This window comes from Phaethon aethereus, assembly GCF_964289735.1.
Source record: "Phaethon aethereus genome assembly, chromosome: 4".
Taxonomy (NCBI): Eukaryota; Metazoa; Chordata; class Aves; order Phaethontiformes; family Phaethontidae; genus Phaethon; species Phaethon aethereus.
In genome coordinates this window covers 31,867,304-31,894,399 of record NC_138578.1, presented here as the reverse complement: position 1 = coordinate 31,894,399, position 27,096 = coordinate 31,867,304, and the positions used below count along the sequence as shown (strand labels likewise).

Sequence of the window (27,096 nt, the reverse complement as noted above, 5' to 3'; positions counted from 1 at the left end):
CATCTGAAGGTGCATCTGGCTCAAAACTGTGTAATGTTCTTCTCACTTGGTTTCATGTTACTTCCCTGATGCACAGCCACTAACTATATTATTTTTTCAGAAAAATTAGCCTGTGTTGAACACATTTACAGGCTCTTTGTTTTATGGATGGCGTCCAAAGACAGTGTTTTGCTAAATTTGGCCTTCATCATCTTCGTTATGTGAAGGATGTGACAAAATACGTGAATTAGATGCAAATTGGGAGTCAGCCAATTTTCGGATTAGAGTATTTTTAGCCAGTCTTTACAGAAGAATATGGACTTGCCAGTTTCTGTATGTAACACAGTCTAACATTTTTTTGATACTTTTTAAAAAGCAGTGCAGAAACTTGTCATGTTGATTAGGATGGAAATAAAAAAGATGCTGTAGCTCTTTCTGATATCAAAACCAGGAACATAAAGAGGAGGAGTGGACAAAAAAAATAATACTCATATGGACTCAGTTGCACATAAAATTAATGATGAGGAATCTTTTCATCAAGTTATTTAACCCATCTGTTTGTGATAGGCACTGAACGAGGGAAAGACATTGCTTTTCCAAGTTACACATTGCCATCCCTGGCTGCGTCACACACACGCAGAGCGGGACAGGAAATCTTGAGCAGTTGAGTTTTGGTAGCTGAGGTATCACATCTTCTGTGAGAAATGGCTATTGGCCAGTTGAGGACATCTGTGTGAGCAGCTGCAGAGCTGTTGGCCTCTCTTCCTCTCTTCTGACATTTAGTAAAGGTCTCAGTTAAGATCACCTCTTTCTTTCTGGTAATCTATAATTGTAGGAGCACCTTCTACATCAGTGTCTGTCAGTGTTTCCGCTGTTAACTCCCTCTCTTTTCCTGGCATTTGACTTGGCTGTAAAAATTCACTCTTGGCAAATATGTGACATACCAAATCTATATTTGTTAGAGATCACATCCAAAATACGTTTAATCGCTCTCCTGCACCATACTCTTAATAAGATGATGCTTTAGTGGAGGAGGTTAGTGAATGTGTACCCAGATGTATTCAGTAACACCAGGTTGAGTTCCTTCTTTACACACCATTCGCAGAATCAAATTACGCAGAATTCAGATTAGAGTATAGAAAATAATAATTCTATATTAAAAATCTTTGCTAGAAAATGAAGAATAGGTTTGTCATATTGCTTTGCATGTGTCAGCGATGTACATGTTTCTATTTGTGCAGTCACCAAAACAAACATAAAATTGGATATGACGCAGGCTTATCTGACTTGTTTCTGACTTGTTATAGTAGTAAGAACAGTTTCATTTCTACCATAGGCAGGGTAATCAATAAAACAGCAGGCGTATGCCCTGCCCTTTACTTGCAGTGTGTGGTCCATCTGACATCCTGTGAACCAGAAGAGGTTGGGGGTGGGAGGGGGGAAGCAGGTAAGAGATAGTTCTTTCTGTTCAGAAGAGTCCCTTCTACCTCTCACCCAAACACCTGAGAAATTTTCAATCTGATAATGAATTTTTACACTGCATGAAAACTTTTATTTTCCCAACGTTTATGCTGCTCAGCATTGCTATTTTTAATTGTGTTGCACTTTTCCTTCATTACTCTATGTTGTCTGTAAAGAACATGATGTATCCTTATTGTTGGAGCATTATAACTTTTCCGTTTTGCTCTATCTCGTTCTAGTTTTGTTTGCCTCTTTAAATTTGGAGTAAAATTTTCAGAGGGACTAAAGTGCTTGAGGAGCCTGAATTTAATTTTCAGAAATAAGCTAAGAATCGGGGTCCCATGGCAAGTCAGAAAAAAAAAAAAAGAAATTAAATCGATCACTGTCCTGATTCTTTTTTTCCTTTTGCAAACAATTTGACTTTTCCTTCCCCCGCTTTCCTTGGTGAACTGAGCCTTTTGTTTTTTTGCTGGGGACTGTTAGCTGTGGAGTTCATTTTTGTGTTTCGCTTGATTGCGATTTATTGTTTTGTTGCTCTGTCCCCTGGGTTAAACTTACTCATTACTTTGAATAAAAGGCACCATGCAAACAAATAAAATCTAATCTAATATTCTACTCTAATGGATTCCTTACAGTCTCTCTTCTTGGCAATCCTATTGTCCCTATCTTTTAAGCTTAAGCAATGAAATCAAGGTGGTTGCTGCCCAGAAGGGTTGCTGTCTCCTTTGCCTTCTTACTCGTATGCACAATGTCAAAAAGGGGTAGAAGTCATCGCTCGCTTCCCCGAGAAAGTCATTTGTAATGTGCAACTGGTTACTTTTTGAATCCAGAAGTCAATAACCTGTGATAGATTATTATTTGAAGTAATAAGCTTACTGTAGCTAGACCCTGCACCACTAATATAAAAATATGCCACAGCAAATGTTTGACATGATCCTATCCAGCATCTCTCTCTCCTGTAGCTAATACTTACAAATTGTGTTTATCTCTTACATGTGTAACTGTGCCTCTTGTTTCCTGCATCTTCATTGCCTTTGCTGTTGTTGCTCTGTTAGACTCTCCTTTCATTCAAGTAAGGAGCAAATCATCTGAAATTTTGCAGCTTTTAAATTTTTTAATCCTTTTTTCTTTTTTGTTTCCTTGTTTTAACTGAGTTTGTTTCTTCTCTTCTGAAAAATACTCATTGCACGTAATAACCAATGCTATTTTCCTGGGGAAATAACAGAATATTTTATTTTTATGTGACTTAAATGTCTTATATTTAAGAGGTTTTTCTTTATTTTTGGACCTTCTTCCTGCAAATCAGTTTGAGTTTCTTACACACATTATATATCTCCCTCAGAGCGCTGAGAAGTTAATGTACAGCAGTCTGAGTAAAATGCAGGCACCCTTTTCGTGCCCTCTTCCCCCTCTTTCCATAGCATTCAGGCATTTGACCTTCATTGAGGAAGAACATTTATCACCAGCACCATCTAGCCATCTGTTAGTATACTTGTCCTCCCTGGTGCACATTCTTGTAAATGGAAGCATTATGGGTCACTTTAGGCTTATAACCCAAGTAAACAGTTATGAAGAGTGTTGATGATAACTCAAGGACTCATACGCAAGAACGTTGCCGTTTGTAATATGGTTAAAACAGGAATCACAAATCACTCTTAATAATATTTTTCATTTAGTATCTCAAAAAGATTTCTTTCTTCAGGTCTCCACCATGGTGCAAATATCCATGCCTTGATCTCATGCACAAGGCAGACCTGCTGTAGCGTTGATGCTTGCATTTATATAGCTCTCCAAAGTCTTAATACACTAATGACCGTAGGCAGGGAATTGAGATGTCTGTTAGTAGGGTTTACAGTTGTGAAATGTTGGAAAAGTAAGCACATCAACTCCCAGGCAGAGCCTCCTTTGTGTCTGCGAGAGCTGGTCTGCAGCACTGTTGGCTGTTGGGTGGTTGCCTGAGCCTTCTAGCCTGGCCTTAGCACGTCGATTCGTTAATGGCAGATTTGCCTTGCAATGAGCTATGAGCAATATTTAAGAGCACTATATTCAGCAGCACTTTTTTCACTTCAGAGCCTTCTCCTGATTCATTCTTTCCAATTCTCAGTACTGATGGCTACTGCTTCACCATAATAGAAGAAGATGAGTCCGGTGGACATTTAGTCACCAAGGGATGTCTTGGATTAGAGGGCTCGGACTTCCAGTGTCGGGTAAGAAAGCATTTGCTGCCAGAGCATTGCTTGGCTTTTTGATGGCTTTCAACTGAAGTGCAGTCAACAGACATGACTATGTCCATGTTTTTCACTTCTGTTCATTTGGCAGGTAGTTGCTCCGCATTGATTGCTGAGGGAAGTGTGTTTATATCCCCGAATGGTGATATTATAGCTGCTCCTAATAATAACTTAAGTTTTTGGGTTTGGCACTGCTGTTACTAGTAACGCTTCCGCTCAGAGGAGGTTTGAATTTCGAGAAATGCAGTCCAATTTCTGAAGTCTCCATAGTAGCTAAAGTTAGTTAGGATGTTATTTGATGGGTTGCAGCAAGCTTTATGTCTTACCTGCAGTTGCACTTTGGTTTTGGATTTCTGGTGCCAGAAATTCCTTCAAGTACAGTGATCACCTGATGGAGAGCAAATCTCACTGCAGGAATGGAAGGGGTATGGGCAATGAAGTAAGGTGGCTCTAAAGTGTTTGCCTTTCCTAATGTTAAACTTAAATGATTTTACATGAGTACAGACACAGTCTAACCATCAAGGTCCATGGAAGGTATTTTACCCAGCTTCCCATGAGAGCAGAAGCAGCAGCTAAATTAGTCCACACAGCAATTCCTGTATTATTCTGACTAAACTGTTTTGAATGCCCACATTAACTTATTTTTGTAACGTAAGCTAACTGATGGACATATGTGACTTTCACGCTTCTGTCTTGCACGATTAGAGTCAATCAGTCCCCTCTGCAGCACTAGGGCACCAATAGAAATGCACTAGGGGGTGAATTAATCTCTTAATTATCTATATGAAGTATTGCGGGATACTCTTGGTGGCAGAAGTCCTTACTCCACACATCCTAGAAATCTGTAATAGACTGCAGTCCAGCTAACAAGCACGTCTTTCCCTCAAGTGCCAGAATGACGGTGTATATTTACAACACAGATAATTACTTTGCTTTCTACCAAATTGTTTGTCGCAGGACACTCCTATTCCACACCAAAGAAGATCTATTGAATGTTGCACAGGCCAAGATTACTGTAACAAACACCTTCACCCTACGCTGCCGCCACTGAAAAATCGAGGTAAGGGAAAGTAAATCCAGTCCCAAACTGATCTTTTCCTGCTGTTGCTCTTTGTACCTTAGGAAGAAACAAAGCCAAAACTAAAGCACCCCCCTCTAACTGCATGTGATTAGAGAGATAAACTGCATTAAACAGTATCACTGAATTCCTACAAGTCGTGTGGGGAGCGGTGCCTTGACCCGCGGTTGCCGATACTTGCCCTTAGTCCTGTTGCATACATGCAGTGAGCACCAGATGCGTGAGAGTCACACAGTATTGTCCTAGCACAGACCTGCTGGCTACCGGTGGTCATCCCAAAGACTCGGGTTAGTCGTGGCAGAGGATGCCTCTTGCTGTGTATGTTTTTAGCCTGATAATAAAATTGAATCCTCTTTCTAGTCCCTGCGACGTGCTGTTCGTAACTCCATACACATCTGAGACCAGGTCTCCAGTGGTTAATCAGTCAGTTTGAGCTGACTGAAGTCCATTAAGCTTTTCTTATTTAAAAGACCTGATAATCCAGCACTAGGACAGTCACTAAAGCAGATTTTCTGCTTGAAAAATGTAGCTGAAAATAGAACATAGAGTAAGAACTCCTGCACTGATTTATTTTTTTTTATTTGTTATTTGAGAACGAATGGACATATATTAACTTAGTAGGTTCTGGGGCAAGGTTTTAGCTTTTTTATTTGTTTCTTTAAACATCACTTTCTGAAAGTTGGTAAAACTATTTTGGCTGGATGTTGCAGAATACATGTTCCTAAGTGTAAACTCATCCATGATAAACTCTTGGCGTTGGCAGCAATGGCCAAGATTTGTGGTGGTGAGCATGGGGTTTAATCAGTGAGAGTCAGTTGAAGGTTGCAGGATAATTTGTAATTGTGGTGTTCTGAATTGAAAATCCAGATCAGTGTGCAGAGGCACTCTTAATTATGCAAACAGCAGATACTTACACGAATGCATGCTCAGAAAAAGCCTTCACTCATGTAAGCTGTTCCCTTCATGCCTATGAAATCCTGCACAGATGGGCTGCGGAATTGGGCCTATGGAGAGTAGTCTGTAAATATTTCACTGTTTACTAGCAAGCCATTAAGTCAGTGAAACCTCATAAAATTCTGACTTCCAACATACTCTGTTGGTTTTTTCATTTTAAAAAGTTTTTTGGACTGAGAGAGAAGCTCCAAAAGGAAGTCAATATTTGTTCACACTTACTTAGTATATCAATAAATATAATTTCAGTTTGGAAAACGCTGTCATGATTTCTACTTGCTGCTGACTGAGTTTATTCTACATTAAAACTACTTAAAAATACTGAACCAATGCCTAACACTAGACATCTGCCTTATTAAGATTTTAGTTATTTGGAAATACTATCTGCTGCTTATACAGAAAGCAATACAACAAGCTTTTGGTAGTGGCAGAAGTTGTTTGGATCAATGTTGGTTTTGCTTTGTGTGTATATGGAGTAAATAAAGCATCACTTGGACACCATGGTGGCAGACCCATTAAATAGCAGAGAGAATATTTGTTGAAAGAAAAATTTCATAGAGCTAGAACAGGATTCGAGCTGCTCTTGTGTTGCAAAGTTGTCTACTTTAGCATGACAAACAAAAGGCAACGTATTCACTCAACATATTCTGAAGTGTTTTGTTTGAAATAAACTCTCGCACTACCAGTATCCTGATAGCATATTGTGGAAAGACATTTCAGGACCTGCTTCATTAAATGTGGCTGGCCAGGGCTGAAGTCAGCACCTTTATTAAAGCCTTAAGTAAATATGTCATTGTTGGTGCCAGGCCTGTTTTAATTTGTTGTTGCTGGATCCTAGTATGAAAGCTCAGAGAAAAGCCGTAGTTTGAACTGTAGATTGTCACTGCAACCAGGTGCAAATACACAGGCTACTGCCAGTGCCCAGCACTATGGCTGTGATCATTGTTTCTATTGGACACAGATTAGGCTGTGATTGACTGAGTACTGTCAGAATTGTGTATCAAATTTAACATAAACTATAAGTACAAAGAAAGAGAAAATGAACTTAAAACCAAACTTCTAGGAACAACCTTCTGACCTCCAGGATTCCATGAAAAATATGTATGTTCCTCAGCATTTAAAGAACAAACAGAAATTTGGCTTCTGATGAACTTGCGTCCAAGGTCATATCTCATGGGAAACAGAGTATAGGGAGAGCATCCAGCTGCAGGTCAGAGGTTGTCAAACTGCAAATTAACCTATGCACCAAGGTAACATCTACAAAGGCGAGCGACTTGTGTTCTCAAAGTGCTTCTCCAGACCTGGCATGTGCTGGAAAGTGCCTGCCATGAAAAGAAAGGAGGACCACATACATGAAAGCAGGAGCTAGAAGAATTAACACTGGCCAAAGCAAGGCTTGTGAAGCAAGATGGAAGAAACAACAGCTAAGCCTAAGTTTTGAGCTCGTCTCGGTATGAGAACTAGCAGGTTAAAATACCCCAGAGAAACCATGAAGTCCTCGTCCCAGCTGTACATCTGTCTTATTAAGGAAATGAGAGTCATAACTGGGTCTGATACGACACCTCTGCTTTAAACAATAAAAGATATTCCTGGAAATCCTGGCGAAAGCGCAGGCTGAGACCAGTCGAAAGGAGAAATATATCTTTACTGATTTAGAGCCTATATAAGCAGAAGTGGTGGTGCCACCGTGTCTGGCTCCCTGCCTGTAGAGCTAGTGATGAATGGGCAAGGGAATGATTGGAGGAACGATGGGGTTTGATGTGTGCACACAGTCTCCACGCCTCAGATTTCACTGCAGTTTTTACTTGGATAACCGTAACACTGTGAACTGGAGGGACCTGGGGAGGGAGGAGGACCTCCTCTCCCTTTGATATGCTGACTTCTCCCTTAAACCTGCTGGGTGGCATTTTCAATGTGCTCCTCAGCACAGTCCTGCAGATGGCAGAGTGAAGGGAGTGAGTGCTGGAGGAGGGGGAAATCACGGGAAAACAACTGAGGCAGCTTGGTATCACCAAAGACCATCCTTTTGTTGCCATCTCTCCCTTTCTGTGCTGCTCGCCACCGACGCCAGCACGCACTACTGTTTTCGTACGACGTAAAGCTGTTAACGTGCCGTTTGCGGGGCTTCGCTATTATCAGCCGGCCAAGGTACGTGAAGAAGCTTCCCAAACCTACCGTGTGTTTGTTCGGCGCTCCCCGCACCACGCTCCTGGTAGTTGCTCACGGCTGCCTCCATGGAAGCTACTGCTTATTCTCCTAACCCCGCTGCTTGGCATGTTGCAGTTGCCAAGTAACAGAACATGAAAAAGCGCAGCGCTGGACTTCTACAGGACAGAGTATCTCCATCATGCAAATGAGCACCGAGTGGTGCCCACCGTGATCTCCGCCATGAAGCCCACGAGCCAGTGATTAAGCGGACTGACAGCTGAGCTGCCCCATCCCTCCACCTGGCCAAGGAGGTGCCGAAAATGGTGCAGGGAAGGCGAGGTTTGTCCTGCTCTTCTGTGGGGAACAGCACAGGCTGTGGGAGGAGAGAAGAGGTGGTCTCCAGCAGCACCATCCTGGCTCAGTTCAGCAGAACAAACAGGCGTTGCTGGTATAAGAATAGAGGCGTGCTTTTAATCTTGTGTTGTCCGTGTGCCAGCAGGTTTATGAAGTTCTCAAGCGAGCAAGCAAATGAAATTCTGCCAAAATGCTTTGAAAATGCAGGAAGTATTTGAAAGGTGAGACAATAGCTCACTTACCGTCCATATTGCCTCTCATCATACGTAGCCAAGTAAACATAAGACATATGGAAGTTATTCTCCTCTCCTGTGAGAGCCAGTCGTATGTCCATGCTGGGCGTAGAGGGCTACTACTAAAGCTACGTTAGCTGACTTCATCAGCATGGGGGACATCACCTACTGCAGGGGTGTAAGCATCGCTGCTGCTGCAGTCTGCATCGGCCGCTCCCAGCACGGAGATCGAGACACGTTCCTTCATGTCTTGCATGCTTTCCTTGCACTTGCTTCACATAACTGCATTCGGGTACCAAAAATTCTTGCCTGACGTTTGTTTAAGAGCTACACGGCACTTCCAAAATGCCTTCTGCCCTCTGGGAAAATCAAACTGTGTATATTTACTTTTCCGAAGGGGAGAAGCCCATTAGAAACATGGAGCACAGGGTTTGGATCATTTAAACCGTAAAAATGATGGGAGTTTGATTCAGGATTTATCTTGAAAAGAGCATCTTCCTTGACGCTTGAAAAGCATCTTTATCATCCCTCTCCCGAATGTATATACTTGGACACACACAGGCAGTATGGGTGCGTTGCAAGTTCTGGTAGTGCAACTCTTTCTGTCTGCGTAAACGCACGGACTTCCACGGCTTTAAAGTCTAGCGTACGCAAGTATGAGCAAGATCTGAATTGCTCCCTCTGTGTCTGACATCAGCCTTCATCACCTTTAAGCGCAAAAGCCCAACTGCCGTCATGGCGTGTTCTCTGAGGCGGGAAGACCCTTTCTGCGAGCAGATACCCAGGTTTCTCCCAAGCGTAGGAATCCCACCGCCTGGCCTGCGTGCGCTGTGTATCCTCCCCTCAGCCGACGGGCTGCGACTTCTTAAGCTGTTACAAACCGTGCGTTTTGGGGGGAGGCGGCTGGCCGACACAGGCCGCTCACAAAGCGTGAGCGAGAGCCCTTCGCCCTGCCGAGCAGCCACCGCCTTTGCGAGGGAGGTCTGGCTTCCCCAGCGGGCGCTCGGTTTCGGCTCGCAGCCAAGGTAGAAACCTGCTGCGGCCGGGAGGATGGTGGGCTCCGGTGTTTTCCTGATAGACATCGTGTCAGTGTCCCCTTTCAAAGGCATCCGCTGTGTCTCAAATGTTTACGTTGTTAATGCTCCCAGAGCAGTAATGGCAGGCTAGAACATGACCAGTGTGATCAAAAGGTGTGTTAGTAGGTAATCTCCGTTTGTAGTGGAAAGGGGAAGGAAAGAAATAGTTTGGGGGCAAAAACAGAAGGAGAAACTAGACCTTTAAAATAAAAGAGCCTGACAGTAAACCTAGAGTCCCTTAGGAACCTCCTTGTCTTATTACCCTTGTAAATCTGAAACGTAATAGTGCCCTTGCAGCGTGAGTCGGTAAGGATAGATTCCCTGGATTTTACGACCTGTTCGGCATTAGCGTCGAAGATGCAAGACAGCGAGGCTGGGAGAGCTTCAGAAGCATAGTCCTCGTTTGCGTTATACCAGACAGCAAGTTTTGGGAGGGCGGTGTGCGTGTCTGCATGCTGAAATACCCAAATGTTGAGACTTCGGGGGGGGTGGGAGAGGTTAAAGAAGAGTAGGCCTTGGTTCCTTTGTTCTTCAGCAGGCGAGCGTGCGTGAAGGCCAGACTCGCTTGCATGAGTTGAGAATACAAATTTGGAGATGAATGGTATGCTTTAAAGGAGAATATGAGTCTCCCCTGTAAAGACTAACGGAAACATTTTAATAGTTTTTACATAATGGCGTTTTATTATTTGGCACACTTCATTTTCAAAGTGTTTTGCAGAATAGCTGCTGGAAGGATGGTTTTGCCCACCAGCATAGGAAGGACTTGCTGGCACAAAGGGATGCGAATGGAGGAGAAAACTGCTCAGGTGTTTAAAACAGGCTCCAAGAGATGGATTATTCTGCAGTGATGGAAATATACTTTCAAGGCCTCTGGTGGCCTGCCTTCTTGGAGGTTGGATGGTCTGCTGTGTCTTCCCTCCTAGGATAAATGCAATTATTAATTTTTTTTATATTAACTGCCCAATAGGATGCTACTTAATAAGAGTGATTTAAGACAGAGGCAGTAATTTTTGTTCATCCTGGCTGATCACTTAGGTTAAGACGCAGAGCTATGGGTCTTAATTGATTTTGCATTCAGATCCATACAGGGAATTGCAAATCAAGACAATATTTTGCCTGAGTGAGGCTTTTGGAGGTGCCGGTTCTACCCTGATCAGTGAGAGTCAGAGGAAGCGCACAAAATGCCTGTGCGATCCTGGAGTATCTTTCAGTCGAAAAGAAAGGAAACGAACTTGTGCTCACTGCACCTTTCAAGGTGTCTGTTGGTGCTGACTTTGCACCACCTCCCTTTCCAAATTTTCCAACTTCCTTTTTTTTTAACCCCAGACTTTGCTGAAGGAAACATTCACCATAAGGCCCTGCTGATCTCAGTGACTGTTTGCAGTATACTCCTGGTGCTTATCATCATATTCTGCTACTTCAGGTAAGTAAGGAGTGCTTTACCGGCTTGTTAATGTTCCTCCCAACATTCATCTTCTTACAGACTTTGGAATTTGAAAAAATTGAAGCGGACCTTAAGGAAAAGCAATGAGAAACTGTAATTGTATGATGAGGAAAAATGTGTATTTTATTCATGCTAGTCACAGGTATACCTCTGTCATGTATTTCATGTAGCATTTTTTGCCCAACACCCTAAAAACATTCTGGTAGAAGCACAGATTATTGTTTACTGAGTCTAAGAAAGCCACAGGGCAGATTTTATATAGGGTAAATGAACCGAAGGCGTCTAAATGTGTTTATGTGGTGAAGAACTGATCATAAAAAAGAGAGGGATACAGGAATGCAAGTAAATATGTCTAGAATGTTATCATAATCGACATACATTATGTTTAAAAAATTTGTCATGTTTTTTAAATAGTCCCAGATCTCATGACCTTACCTCCTCTGTCTCCTAAAAGACCCTCTTCAGTCAGTGAAATAAGACTGGGTATTTACTTGGTCAGTGTTTTAAACATACTTAAGTTTCTGAAAGAAAAGCATTTGCTTGCTTTGCAAACTTACACCCAATTGCACAGTCTTTGAGTTTTATACTTAGAGTTTTGATGCTGAAAACAGTTGCCAAAAATAAAATAGAAAACGTTGGGCAGTGAGTCCAGCACGTTGCTCGGGGAAGCAGAGGAGGCTGTGAGTCTATGAAGGAAGCAAACATGAAGGACGATGTGCATTATTCATTGCACATGTGTTCATTGTCTTCAAAGCTAATTTCACTTTCATGTAAAACGGCCAGATACAAACGCCAAGAGACGAGGCCCCGCTACAGCATCGGGCTGGAGCAGGACGAGACCTACATCCCCCCTGGAGAGTCCCTGAAGGATTTGATTGAGCAGTCCCAGAGCTCAGGCAGCGGCTCCGGGCTCCCTCTCCTGGTAAGGAAGCAATATTTTTTTAATGCAAGTAGAAAAGGCAAAAATGAGTAGAGGGAGAAGACAAAATAAGGCGCAATACATTATATGTATGTGTCCTCAGTTGTTGTTTTAGGTTGTTCTTTTTTTTTTCTCCCAGAAGTGGCAAGGATTTCATCTGGAGAACAGCCGCTTTAGAAGCAGGAGACTTTTTTTCATGTAGACTAAGCCAAAAAAAGCTTATTTTTTGTTATTTGTGGTTTGTTGAGTTTTTTTTACCTCAACTCATTTCTTATTTTACATACCATAGGGTACGTACAGGCTAATAGAGCTCAGAGAAATTCATCAGGATTTACCCCAGTGTACAGGACAGCGTCTGCTCTTTATTTTCTTGTCTTTTGTGTGCAACACACAATAGCGTTTCAAACACTGACATGTCATCTTTATGTAAAGGGAACTGTAATTCATCAAACCTGGAACCTTTGTATGTGTAGACCTCACTTTGCATTCAGAAGTCAAGAGAGAGTTATTTTTCCTTGTAGCGTGGCAATCTCAAAGGTGAAAGGCATACAGGGATGGAGTTTGTGATTATTTCTGAACTGACTCCAGGATGACTGAGCCCCGTGAGCTCACCTGCTGAAAAGGCAGAAGTTTCACCTTCTGTGGCAAAACAGTTCTGTTCGCTAGGGGAATTTGTTTCTGGGAGTCATCGTTGCTTTTTAGTACTGAAACAAAGTCAGGTTGCTTATTTAAAATACCGCCTCTGGGAAAATGGATTAGATTTATTTTTCTTTTTTCAGAGATGATATGTCCCTTCTGTCTCCCAAACCTATTAGTTTGTAATGATCCTATTACTGTAATGTTGTCCAGTTTCCAAGTACTGCAGACTATCTATCTGTTTTTTGCCAACACATCTTTTTTCTACACCCTAAAGAAGAAATAAAATGGGAAGTTTTATAATTCCTTAAAATGAAGCAACATGCTGAGTGGTAGGCGAAAATCTGACTAAACTCCATTTGTTCTGGCAGGAGTAAGTGCTTAGCATCCCATTTAAATAAAGTGCTGATTTTTTTAAAAATCCAATTTTCTGGCAATTAACATAGCTACTGAGGAAAAAATCCAAGCTGCTAAGCAGGTGCTGTGACTGGTGCTGAGCATGGAAAGCACGCAGTCATTTTTCTCTGTTGAGACAAACTCCATCATTTATGTCTAGGATTTAAGAAAGCTCTGTCATATCCCATACCAGTGTCCCGCTAGCAGCCATGGAGAGGGAGGGATCATGCTTAGGACAGTTCCTAATGAGTACTTCCAACTGATTTAATTGTGAGCGGTTCTTGCTTTTTTGCTTTGGTTTTTTGTATGATACCTGCCACATCAAGGTCTTGGTCTGCGCTTGGTGCTCCTACCTGTTACAGTGACAGAAATAATACAATAATTTAGAGGAAACACAAGGAACTTGGTGGTTCTTTTCTGAGAGGATGTGTTTCCAGCAGCCCACATGGGTAGCAGGTGCCCTGGGGCATCTCATAACAGCGCGTGGTTCAATACTTCATCCCAGGATGCCCTTGAGACAAAAAAGCTGGAGCAACACTGGTTGTGACCGCTTGTGCTTTATGCCTTCCTCTGTCCCAGTGAGCTGGCTGAAGGTGGGATCTACAGTCTTACTGATGTCCCCAGGTCTACTCTTGCAATGGAGAGACAAACTAACTTCCATTAATTAACTGCTGTAATGGCCGAGGTGGCATCCCAACTGGGTCGTTGCTCAGTAGCTCTCAGAGCTGTGCCGGTGCTCGGTGAAGCAGAAACCATCCTGTCTTCTGCTAGTCCTCCTCTCTCTCAAGCCTGGAGACTTTGCAGCCACTGGACCAAGAGTTCTTCCTGAAGGCACTCCTTCCCCCCTGTCTTTGCCTGTGAAAGCACATGCATTTTTTCCCCAGACTTTCCCTTTAAGTAGTGATTTTCTGTGGAAGAGAAGAAAACGAGAGCTATAATGAATCTTGCACTTGGTAATAGATGTTTGCTGCATTTCCCAGACAGCTACAACCACTACAGGCTCACTAGAAGTGCACAAATTAATCCCTTTAGTCCCATGCCTGAAAGAAGTATACAGAAAGTGCCTGGCAATAATGCTCTAGACTTTAGTGTGGAAGTTTTTAACTGTATTATTTCTTGTTCAAAGACCAAAACATCCAAAGTTATTATTTCAGGAAAGTAAGCTGCAAATTTATTACAAAATGTCACTTTATGCTAAACAGTAATATTTTTCTTCTGTGCAGAACATTTCTTCCCATGGGTACAAATGTTATACCAAAAACAAGCATTAACTAAGATTTTATTAATACTTCGGCATTGAGCAAGCGTTCTTTCTCCTGACCTGTTCGTACCTCCGACAGAAAAGTTTGCCGCAGGTTGAATGCTGCCAATCAGATTTTAAACCAAGAAAAAAATGCAACAAGTTCTAAGTAAAGTCTTTGAGCCAACAAACTGGGGTGCACAATCAAGTCTGTGCAAGCAAGGAGAAGTCCATTGGCCTTGACAGAGCAAGAAGTGTAGGTGAAGCTGTTGCCCCCGTGAATCCACGTGCAAAACCAGGGAAGGAGATTAGAGGCTGGGGACTTCTCTTTCAGCGGTCTATATGAAGAGTTTGCTGAATTACAGTTTGGTCTCTACCTTTTCACGTATTTTTTTCCTAATTTCTCTTCCAATGGATTTCACTTTTCAAGGGACTGCATCCCAGCCATAGGTGTGAAGTTCTCTGTTCAAAATATTGAAGTTGCAAAAAGTTGGTTTGTCTGAATTTTCATCTGTAGTAGCTGAACACATTTAGCTGAACATCAGAAAAATAAGATGCAGAAAGTAAAGTAGTTGGTAATTGGATTGATTCCAGTCAGGGAGAGGAAACAAAGGGCCATGTAACCTTACCTGGCTGCTCGCAGAGCTCAAGCAGCAAAATACACAGATTTGAAAAGAAATTAAAAAACCCCAACCCCACTCAGTGTAAATAATTCACATGAACACATCACTCAGCATGCTTATTAGCTCAGCTCATCCAACAATTTTGATTAACCAATTTGTTTTAGACATCATAATCAGTTTATGATTCAAGAAAGGGCTAAATTCCTTAAAATAAATTGTTCATAGGAAATCATTTGACCAGTTCTAGCAAGAGGAAACCAGGTTAAGGCCCTTCACATAGTATTCTGCCGCCTGAAAACCCATAACAGAAATGTGTTTTTCATTTTCTTAATGTAATTTAATAAGGAACTTTTCATCATTAACTATTGTAATTCCATGTACTTTATGATGCCATTACATATATTTACACAAATTAAGTTATTTGATATAACTGCATTATTGTCCAGGATGCATTTTTAAAATGGGCAAAATAGAAAGCAATGATGCTAAAATGACATTACAAAATATTACGGCAAAATTCCAATGTAATATAACTATTGTTCAATTCGCTATATGAGAGTATAAAAGAGAATAAATCAATTTTAAAAATGAAGGCTAATCTCTGTTCTTGGTTTTCACTGATAATGGCACTGAAGCCACCATCTTGGAAGTCTAATAATACATTGCAGGGCTGAAAAGGTGGATTTCTGTTTAGATGACAGAAGAAGAAAGCTGGGACTTTTGAAATAGCTTTGCATAAATGCCACTGTATGTTTTTCTTCTTCTAATAGTCTAATATGAAAATGAGTAATTTATTTACAAAAACATTATAACAGACCTTACCTAATAGGTTTTGAGTTCCTCTTTGGACATACATTCGTGCTTCAGTGGGGTTGTGGCAGTCCTGCTCTGCATTACCATGGTAGTTTCCGCTGGACCTCCAAGGGGTAACAAAGGAAGCAAATGATTTTAAAATCAAGTTTTGATCATTTCTGTCAGCCAAGATTGCAAAAATATTTGGGGTTACATGAAATGCATATGATTTCATAGGGATTCAGACAGTGCACACTTGCTGCAGTAAGCTGCTTGGAATTTGTATATGGATGGTGGCAAAACCTAGAGACCTTGAATTTGCACTTGTCCAGATTGTGCCAATTGCTTGGGCCAGATGAAAATCTCCTTGCGTTGGAGGCTATAAAGTTGTTTTCTTTCAAAATCTCGTAAAGTCCTACCAAACGAAAAATCATTAGCTGTGGATTGAACTGGCTATAGTGAAGTACAAGAGGGTGACATTTTAATCTCCTGTTACACTAGGGTGAGGCTGAGTCAACTGTGAACACCAACTCAGCATCCACTTGAGTTTTTGGTTGTGAACTTTTAGAAATACGTGATCCGCAGACACGCTCCAGTCCTGTGAAAATGTATTAGTCTCTGTTTGTCTAAGATCTTTTGTAGTCATAAAATCTTGTTAAATGTAGAATCGGCCCATCTACTACGTGGGGTCTGCCATCCTTATGAAGGGTATCTCTGCAATGCTGCTGAATACATTGATCTTGTGCTACAGCTGCACAAATGGTTTGACTTTAGCATCAGTTCACAGTACAGCCACGGACAAAGTAGGTGTGGACGCTAGAAAGGGCAGATTTAAAGCTGTGCTTCCATATCTTTGGGGGGGGGGGAAAATCTTACTTTTTATTCCTATGTAATGATTATTAAAATTAATGTAATCATGTGGATTGCAACTGTGCAAGTAGTGGTTGAGGTTCCTAACACCAGCTTTTAATTTGAAATTATTAGGCATGGGATTTTCAAGGAAGCTGATAAGAAGCTGCTCTCAGTAATTTTGCTAGTTTTGGAGCGCTGGTATGCTTTTGGCTCCTGTGAGCCCTAGTTTTGAGTGTCAACGGTGTTGAGTATGTAACAAACATCCCCGTTTTAATTAAAAATGTGTTACCTACCCCTTTGGAATCTGGGGTGGGGTGGCCAGGAGTGTGTTCTGCCAAAGCTTTTCCAAAAATAACAAAAAAAAAGTTTCACAAAGTGGCAGGAAGATAAAAATGTCAAGGTTAGTAGTCAAGTGTTTCCTTCACACAGACCAGTTTGCTTCCTGAGGGGCCACGGTGCGGTTGAGGAAGGTGTGGAAAGGCTTCTCCACGGTGGCAGGAATGGCCTCACCAGCACTGCGTCCTGGGGGAAACGGGGAGCATCCAAGTTGCGGGGCGTTGCTGAAATCCATGTCGCGGTGGCTGCATATTCCCCTTTCCGCCAGGGGAAGGAGACACAAGGAGGAGGGAGGTGAGTGCAGAAGGTTTCTGGGGAGCAAGTTGTAACCGCCCGTCTCGGCATTTCACAGGTTCAGAGGACCATCGCGAAACAGATTCAGATGGTAAAGCAGATTGGGAAAGGTCGCTACGGAGAAGTCTGGATGGGAAAGTGGCGTGGGGAAAAGGTAGCTGTGAAAGTGTTTTTTACCACGGAGGAGGCCAGCTGGTTCAGAGAGACGGAAATCTACCAGACTGTCCTGATGAGGCATGAAAATATTCTCGGTGAGTGACATTAAAGAGAATTATTTGATAGCGTACAGGTTTCTTAAGTGTAATAATTCTGTATTTGCTGTTGTCTGATGCCCTTTCCTATGTGCTTTGTTACCTGCTGTGCCCTGCAGTTAGCCACCCAGCACTTTTCAAAAGAAAGATGTTTCAAGGATTACTGAAACATATATAAAAGTTAAAAAATAATGGGGCTTGGGGGCTGTTACTCCAAACACCACACATCTGTTTCTGCCACCTCTATTTCCATATCTGAGCTTTCTGAAAAGATGTTAAAGGGCTAGAGGTGAGGCGTAGTTGCATGGAAGTAAGATGAAAGAAATTAATAAAACTATTGAAGTGGCTGACAGTCCAGAGTTCTGAGCAGTCAAAGAAAGCCCTAAGAAGTATTAATTTGAAAATCTTTTCTTTTGCAGGATTCATTGCCGCAGACATTAAAGGTACAGGATCTTGGACCCAGCTGTATCTCATCACCGACTACCATGAGAATGGTTCACTTTATGATTATCTAAAATCTACTACCCTGGACACAAAAGCCATGCTAAAACTGGCTTACTCCTCTGTTAGTGGCTTGTGCCACCTGCACACTGAGATCTTCAGTACTCAGGGCAAACCTGCTATTGCCCACCGTGACCTAAAAAGTAAGAATATCCTGGTAAAAAAGAACGGCACCTGCTGTATAGCAGATTTGGGCTTGGCTGTTAAATTTATCAGGTGAGTAGAATTGAGGAGGACAAGGGGAAGTTGGTAAATGAGGCGCAAACACTGGTTTAGTTGTTGGCCGAGCAAGGTGTAAGCACCCGCAGTGTATGTGCGTACTTTTCATGCTACGCTCATCTGTATGTGAGGTGGGGCTACCTGTCTAGGTGAGGATGTCGCATAAACACATAATGCAGGTATAAATAGTCACTTTTTAATTATTGAGCACATTAGTTTCATTTGCATAGAGGTTCAGTTTTCATCACTTTGCCCTCAATAGCGACCGGAGTATTGCTATGGACAGGTTGAACTCATGTACATAAACTTGTCACTGAAGCTTTCAGCTTGTCTTATCCCAAGATAATTCACTCACAACTTATGTAGAATGATACTAATCATTTGCACAAGTTACTAAGTGGGATTTATTGAAAAGCACCGCATTTGGGCTGCCTTTTGTTTCATTTCCTACAAATCAAATTGCTGAAGTACAGATTTGATTTTTGAAATGGCTTTTAAATTTGATTTAAAAAAAAACGGTTGTGTGTTTAAACAACTTAGAGCAGACAAGTAGGACTTATGCACTCCTGGGATTTTTAAAGGAGTCATCGCTGTCTGACAGCTCTGTTCAAAAGGAGCTTGAGCTCTCAGCACTGAATCCTGGTGGTGGAGACGTGGGTTACGAAGCCTCTGATTTTTCTGTGCACAGAAATGTGGCCGTAGACTGAAGGTTTCAGTTTCAGAAGTCAGCTTTGAAACCATGGGATCCCTCAAGTATCAAAAAACGTTTTAAGAATTCTGTACAAATCTTGAACTGAAATTACTCAGAGTGTAACGAAAGGCAGTTTTTATGTCCTCTTCTCCCCATTCACTTATCTACCGGGTTTCTCAGTGAGACTTTTCTTTTATGAACCTGACCTTCCTTTAGGACATGAGAAAGGAGTTCTTTTACTTTGAGGAACAGGGGCCCAGAAAACAACAACTTGGAAATACCCTGTCTGCTGTAAAAGTTTCAGGGAAGAAATTCACCCTTTGCGGGTATGCCTTGCCCGACAAGTACGGAGCAGCACACTGCTTAGGTATGAACCTAGGAACCTCCCACGTGTTGCTATAAAAGAAGGTGAAATAAATATTTGTCACAGTCCAAATGGAATTTACATTACATACTTGGCTTGTTTTCATACTGAATCCTTGCCTTAGACAATCCTTGCCTCCTTGCCTTACACAGCACTTCTCAGGCAATGACCAGGAACAGAAAAAAGTAAGTTGAAAGGGGTGTGCTCTGCTGAAGCTAATGAGTTTAGTAGAGTTCTCTGCATTTTTCCTTTTATTCGAAATATTGCAAGGTGGTGCAGGTCTAGATTTATGTTACATTCTTGGAGGTATACTGAAATGCCATCAGCATATGTATGCTTTAATGACTGTGTAGGTGACTGGTTGTACCTCAGACTTGGCTTTTTTTTTTTTTTGTCATTTTCATAACTGTAGGTGAAGAAAGTTCTATAGGTGAAAAAAATTACAGAAGAAGTTGTATAATTGTTCTGTGAGATTTTGTTGTATCCATCACATTTAAAACGTTTACGTTTTGAAGGTGGGGAAAGGCACACAGACCTTTTTAAGAAAACCACAACACATGCCATATATTGAAATTTTACAAACATTAAAACTGATAGAGCTGAATCTGAGTTAATAAGGGGGGGAAAAAAAAAATCCAGTCACATAATTAATGGGAATTTGCTTCCCGTTAGATACACGTTGTCTCTTCTGGTCCATGTGTGAGGAGTGACACATTTGATTACATTTTTTTACACATGCACATCTGTGTGTTTGTTTACACATCTCGATACGTAAAGGTTGGGAGAGATCCAACATAATGTATGCACAAAAAATAGTTAGACTTGCCTTCCTTGCAGATCTGATTTGCTACAGCCAAGTCATACTGCCCCAGCCATTTAGTGTCCTCCATTAATTGCTAAGACTAAAGCATTAGGTGGTGGAGTGTGTTAAGAAAATAGCATTTAATGAAGATTTGATTGTTATCACCAGCGTTAGAGCTCAGGCTAATGCTAATGAAATCTCACAAATGTTGCAGCATCCCTGTTGAGCCTTATCTCCATTGTGGTTCTGCGTTTGAATGCTTAACATAGCCTCAGGCAGGTCAGCCTTTTAAGAAGGGTTGCCTTCACACTAGGAAGCTTTGCTTGTAAGAATTGTTCCATTAAGATTATGCATTACTGTTGACCTTGTTTGAGAGTGGATGTGGTGTGAATTTACTACTTTTCCCATCTAAGTTGCTTGCTTTTCAAGCCACTTTATTGCATGTTTGATGCCCTTTTTTCCCCCCTTCTTTTTCTTTTAGTGATACAAATGAGGTAGACATACCGCCAAACACCCGTGTTGGGACAAAACGCTATATGCCTCCTGAGGTGCTGGATGAAAGCTTGAATAGAAATCACTTCCAGTCGTACATCATGGCTGACATGTACAGTTTTGGGCTCATCCTTTGGGAGATAGCAAGGAGATGTGTTTCAGGAGGTAAAGACCTGGGAGATCGCTTTTAATTGTGTCAGTGAACCCCATTCATAACTTGAAGCTTCCATTACATCCTTTTCCCCGGATAATTGTTTTTACTGTAATAAACAAATGTGGCTAAACCGTACAGGTAACTCTCTTCACAGCTGTTTTCTTGTTGAAACTTATTTTAAAGCATCACTCTGTGCTATTTCAACGGCAAAGATTTAGACTGTATTTTAATGGCTTGTTTGAAGGCAGCGGATGCCTGCACTGAAGAAGGGATATGAAACTAATTTGGGAGCCTTTTCCAATGGCAACACTTTTTTGCTGGACCCGGGGATATTTAGTCATTTTATCAGAAAGAAAATAGCCATTTCTTTGTTTTGTTAGAGTTAAATAGAAGGAGGAAGACAAACAGTTTGGGGGTATGCTGTACCACTATTTAAAATAAATAATCTATTTACAAGACAAGTAGAAAAAAGTGGCACTTACTACATTGTTGTCATACCAGTGATGTGCCTCATTTCCTTCTGGTATCAGGCCTTCAGGCATGAGGACAGCAAAGACAAAGCAATGTAGCCAGCTGCAGATTTGGAGTGTAGATCCATTTTTGTATGTGTAGGCTGTGTGTGCTTTCGGCACGTAGAGCTCAGCGTAGTACAAAAATGATTGGTATTATTACTTCTATTTTGCCGCTGAGGAAAGTGAAATGCAGAGAAACGACTTGGCAGTGGTTACGTGCCAGATTGGTGGCTACTAAGAGTAGAGAATGTCTCTCTCGGGTCTGCGCTTCCTTCACCAGACTTTATTGGTCTTTAAAGCCTGCAGTATTGTGCTGAATGCTTGCTCCATGCTTACCCTAGAGGAGCTGAATTTCAGTGATGAGCAATGTGATTTCTGTGTTTACAAACTGGTGAAGTGCATGTATTGCAATGATGCAATGTAAAATCTGTAATACTGTCCTCATCATTGCTGTGCACAAAGAATGGTACCTTGCCATGTTCTGAAAAGGCACAGAAATGCACTTTAATTTATACCAGGTCCACTGATAAGGAGGAGACCTAACTGGAGGTTAATCGTCTGCCTAATTACTCTGATATGGGCCCTATGCTACTAGTTCTTTCTGTGATAACTTACTAGGGATCGCTGGACTGGACAGAAACTGTCTCACCTGGCAAGTAACTGTGCTCTCAGATTAAGATACCTGGTCAGTCTTTACAGAGCAGTTGAGTCATTGCTGGAGCTTGACTGTGGAATACACTTCAGGGCAGTGAGGTGCTTTTAAGGAGAAGTGCGTCAAATTTTTAATATGGTCAATCTTTTATCAAATGAAAGGAGAAGAGGGTAGTGGAAGGTGTCTTCTGCAGGTGACAGCCAACTAATTGCTTCTTTCAGGAATAGTTGAGGAATATCAGCTTCCGTACCATGACCTTGTGCCCAGCGACCCCTCGTATGAGGACATGCGGGAGATCGTGTGCATCAAGAGATTACGTCCTTCGTTTCCCAACAGATGGAGCAGTGATGAGGTATCGTCCCTCTTAACATGCAGCCTGTCTTTTTAGCCAGAGCGAGTGAGTGAGATTGACCCAATTCTGCATCCTTTTGAGTGAAGAGGAGCTTTGGCACCAGTCATGGTATAACAGGGCTTGGGAAGAACCTCCTCAGATACCTCCACTGAAGGTGTTCAGAGCCCCAGGGGCCGTAGCTTACAATATTTGCAAGCAGGTTCCTCGTGTGCTGTCTGCCCGATCCCACAGCAATAGCAGGCTGTGCTCAGACCTTCTTAGTCTCCCTGTTTTCCCCTTGCATTCATTTTGCTTTCTGCTCCCAGCATTAGTATCATTTAATCAGTGGCTAGCCAAAAATTTTGAAAGAGAAATGATTATATAGCGTATAGTGCAGTGGCGGTGTACTGGCAGCTACTTCAGCATAACTGATGTGTGGGCTGTAACTCCAACATTTTTCCTTTTTTTTTTTTTTTTTAAAGAAGGAAATATCTCTTGTCGCTTTGAAATGAAATGAACATACAGCTTTTCTGTGATCATAGGTGTACAGGCTTGGAAACATGATTTTACCATGATTTTATGCTAACATTAGCACAAAATATTAAGTTTCACTGTTACGGTATCGAGGTGCAATAGTACAGGCCATTGTAGCCAGGTCGCGGAGATCACTCACTGCATCTTTGCATTTTAGCAAAGAGGGCTACAGGTGTGGCCTTTCAGAAGAGATGTAGGATCTAGAAAATGTTTTCCAAAATAAACAAGGAGGTGAGAGGGCTGGGGGAGAATCTGAACGCTCCCTGCTCAGCATCTGTGACAAAGCAAAGTTGTGCTCGTGGGATCGGAGACGGACAGTTGAGGTTCTGCAGGCAAACCTGCCGACCACTCTCAAGTTGCAAAGGAGGAGGGACCATTAATCACGTTAATTATAGAATCATAGAATAGTTCGGGTTGGAAGGGACCTTTCAAGGTCATCTAGTCCAACCCCCATGCAGTGAGCAGGGACCTCTTCAACTAGATCAGGTTGCTCAGAGCCCTGTCCAGTTGGTACACTTTAATGCTGTAAATTCTACAGTCACAGAAGACAGCTGCCATTTGGGAATAGCAGTGTGTAGATGAATAATCTGCAGATAGGTGAAAGATTCAGGTGGCATGAGATGTAGGCAGGCAATTTGGGAAAGCGAGGGAAAAACAAAACACCCTCCCTGGGAGGCTCAAGGACTTGTGCAACAGCCTGTGTGGGAAGATCTAACCAAGAATCATGTGCCTCATCCTCTCCCTAGCCAAATCCTTCTGAGCCTTCAGAAGCAGGAGTGAACACCCTGGAGGAAGCACTGTTAGAATTGATCCCGGGAAGGGCTTTTGTGTGGTGGCACACTGTGCATGTTTGGTCTGCCGCTACACGTATCGAGGATTGGGGAGGCTCCTTGAAATAACTGTTCTTGCTTAATTGGTTAGCATCGTCAGTAATCCCTGTTCAGGAGTGGCAGCGATGAGAGGCAAACTTGTGTATCATCAAAACGTATTTATAAAAATCCACATTAATCTGAAATGTATTAGGCTGGTTGGGGCGCTGCTGGTGGGGTTTATGCTTAATCCCTTTCAGGGTCTGCACTGCTTCTGGGGCCAGGAGCCTCATGAAAATGAAGAACAAGCTGGACAGGATGGAAAACTTCTCCTACTGTAGCAGGCAGTGTAAATCCGTAGGCTGATGGGGTGATCGCCCGGCTGCGGTGGCTTGTGGGATGCTTTATGTTTGAAAGAAGGTGGTAGACGCAGAGCCAGGGATGTATGCTCCTTCTCCAGGATGGCAAAGGCAACGCTGAGATCCTGTCAGCAACAGAGCCAGGAGCCAGGAGTGTCTGGCTATGTTTCGGAAGTGAGCAGGGGATGGAGTGGGACGGGGCAGAGCCGAGCCAGGCGCTCGCAGATGGTTTTCCTGCAGGCTCATGCTGGGCTGTAGGCTGGGGGCCGGTCGCTGGCTGAGGAAAATGAATTCCACTGAATTTGTACAGCAAAGGGCTCGCTGTACAAAGCCACGCTTGCGCGTGTCAGGCTGAGGGAGCTTTTCTGCGTGGATTTGGGGAAGGGGAGGTCAGAAAAGTGCTTTTGTGGAGCGTACAGCCATGTCTCGACTACAACTTGTTGTAAAGTATGAGAGTAATTGCCATGTTTTGAGAACTCTCCTTAATATACAGAAAAATAGTAGCTGTTGAAAAGCATTACCAGCCAGCATGTTGTCTTTTGTTTGGCTACCCTTTAGAAAAAGACCTTTTCCCTTCAGTTTTTCGGCATTGCCATCCACTGACCCAGACGGGACTCTCTCCCGTTTCTCTCCGCAGTGCCTACGGCAGATGGGGAAGCTGATGATGGAGTGCTGGGCTCACAACCCCGCCTCCCGGCTGACAGCCCTGCGGGTCAAGAAAACGCTTGCCAAAATGTCAGAGTCACAGGACATTAAACTCTGACTCGGCCAGAGGCTGTCCTCGTGAAGGCCCATGGAAATGGACTGTCTCGTACAGGCAGAAGTCCTGAAGAGGTATTGAAAGTCTTCGCTAATAAGTACCTTGAATGCAGTCACGCTTAAGAGCAGCTGTAAGTTTGTTTGCCAGCTTTTGAGGAGATAATCCTTCGCAAAATCAGCTGAATTTTAACATGCGAGATTGGAAGAGGCTTGTCAGCCCTTGTTTACACGGGGAAATACAGTTTTAGTAACTGGTTTAAGATTATGCATGTTGCTTTCTGTGAAAGCCACTTATTATTTTATTATTGTTATTATTATTATTTTGATTGTTTAAAAAGATACTGCTTTAAATTTTATGAAAATAAAACTTTTGGTTAGAAGTAAAAAAGATGTATATTGTTACATTAAAATAGCAAATTGGAGAAAACTGCGCTGAAAATTAAAGCGAAGCGACTTTTTCATTTATAAAAAGACTATTGCACTCCAGCGTTTAATACAAAAAGAGAGTGGGTCTGTGCAGCTCAGAGGAGCTGTACTGGAAACCTCCTTAAAAGCTGCCTACCTGCAGAGACAACTTTCCGTAGCCCTGCACGTGCGAGCGGTTCTCGCAGAATAGAGATGGAGCCCAATTACACCCCTGCCATCGTTAGCAGGGGCGGACAGGGTCCTGTGGGCGGCCTGTCCCAGGGATAGGTCGTGTTTCATTTAAGATCATCGGGAGCCGTATGAGTATGGTTTGGGGTGACTTGTTCAAAGAAGCTCTTCATGTTTGCATCTGCTGGCTACGGTAACGGGACGATAAACAAGTGCCCCTTTTCTCAGCTTTCTTTTTTCTTTCTTTCCCCTCACTGCAAAATAAAGTATTTTGTGTGTGAGTGAAAATTAAGTACACACTTGGATCCGCTGGTGAATTTGAAACTGCTGTGACCTACGTGCACGACCACTGGGTAAGGGGAAGTTCCTTGTGAGAAAAAATCACTAACTTGCTCTCTCATCTGTGTAAAAGTGAGGGTGTCCGTCTACAACCACAGTTGGAAAAAAACACCACAGATTGTGTTCCCTTTTTTTTTTTCCCCCCTTTTTATTTTCCCCTTTTAAAGGAAAGTGAAAAACCTCCAAAAATCCCATTTTTGGGGTGGCGATCATTTTTCTTTAAACGTAAGGAGACCTGGTGCCTCCCTGGCCACGGTGGCAAGGTGCCGGGGAAGGAGCCGGGGGCGTGGGTGGACGGAGAGCGTCAGGCACCGCGGCTGGCAGCCGGCAGGTGCCCCCGGCGCTTCTCCCGCTGTGGTGGGAGGCACCACAAACCGAACGGTTTGGGGCTCCAGCTTCGTCTGCCTTACTATTTCGGGTGGCCGTCCAGCAGCCTCCACGCCTCTGGGAGCCGCTGCGCGGCAGTGACAGGCTCTGCCGCCCAGCGGGGGCTGCGCAGCATCCTGCTTCCCCGCAAGAGGAGCTTTTAGGGGAGAAGAGCAAGGGGAAATGTATTTACCGTCTTTCCCCGTTCCTCCTTCCTGGGGCTGCAGCAGTTGCTGCGATGCTGGTACTGCAGAAGGGGAAATGAGAGGTGAGATGTTCCCCGTGAGGTATTGTCTTTGGAAAGATCTCTGTTCTTCATCAGATTATCAAAGCTGAGCTGTGTGGCAGTCAGCGGTTTACTCTTCTTTACCCTTCTCTTATTTTTTTAAATTTTTTTGAGTGCCTATGTCCTGTTTCACTAGATGGTGTGCAGTTTAATTTTGAAATAAGTCCTTGCAAATGCTGCTTTCATTATGCTAAGCCTATTTCAGGACTGAAATAATTGCTATGCTGGATTTAGCCTTAGCATTTCTGTAATGCTTCTTTTTTCCCTTTTCGGACAAAACTGATTGATTTGTGGTAGGTAGGTGTATATAATTGGGATTTAGCTTCACGGCTCCCTGAAGGTATTTCTAGTTGGAAAAATTACCATTTTATACTTTCAAGCTAACAGAGAAAAATGCGCAGGTGCAAGAGAACCAGCAAGACCTCCATGATTATAGGTGTTAAAAAGTTTAATGGGAGGATTTTGGTTAATTGGAGTGCTTTTTCCACAGTGCAGTTTCCCTGCCTGTACCCAAAAATAGCGAGCAATACAGAAAGAAAATCTCTGAGAGTTATTAGGACACCGGACCCTGGCCCCAAGAGGGGCGATGCCGGTTCTCCCGTCCTTAACACAGAGCGCGCTTGCCTAGCTGAGAGCGGCATTTGCTCCTCTCCTTGGCTACTTTGGCTTGAAGATTTGTGGCCCAAAATGAGGAGGACAGGCCAGCCTCGCTTCACCTTTTTGTCTTAGTGAATGGAGCCACGAGGTTTCTGCTCTCACTCCTTTTGCCTTCATGCCATTTCATAAAAACCAGCGCAGCCCCGAGGAACTGGGGTTTCTCGGCTTCGACGAAGTGGACGGGACCGCTGACTTTGGCAGCAGTCAGGGGCAGGCTCGGTCAAATCCCACCTCTGAGACCGGTCTCTGTGGGTCCTGGACAAGCAGTTGCACAGCAGGATGCCTCTTCCTGGCCATGTTTAGGTGTGTTTCACCTAAATAGATTTTTTTTTTTTTTTTTAAATTATCATGGCGCTCCCCCGAAATGCTTCGGAATGCGCTTTG

At 42.8% G+C, this 27,096-nt stretch overlaps 1 protein-coding gene across 1 annotated transcript in view; it reads left to right on the top strand.

Moving 5' to 3' along the window:
• BMPR1B (bone morphogenetic protein receptor type 1B) overlaps window positions 1-24,474 on the top strand; it is a gene marked incomplete at its 3' end in the record, with an annotated part of 30,680 nt that extends 6,206 nt beyond the window's left edge. The window contains exons 2-10 of the mRNA XM_081999018.1: window positions 3,545-3,647; window positions 4,626-4,728; window positions 10,835-10,931; window positions 11,736-11,874; window positions 17,099-17,291; window positions 17,711-18,008; window positions 20,350-20,525; window positions 21,900-22,030; window positions 24,349-24,474. Coding sequence (XP_081855144.1) covers window positions 3,545-3,647; window positions 4,626-4,728; window positions 10,835-10,931; window positions 11,736-11,874; window positions 17,099-17,291; window positions 17,711-18,008; window positions 20,350-20,525; window positions 21,900-22,030; window positions 24,349-24,474 — 1,366 coding nt within the window. The remainder of the gene's footprint in view (window positions 1-3,544; window positions 3,648-4,625; window positions 4,729-10,834; window positions 10,932-11,735; window positions 11,875-17,098; window positions 17,292-17,710; window positions 18,009-20,349; window positions 20,526-21,899; window positions 22,031-24,348) is intronic.
• Window positions 24,475-27,096: the final 2,622 nt, after the last annotated feature.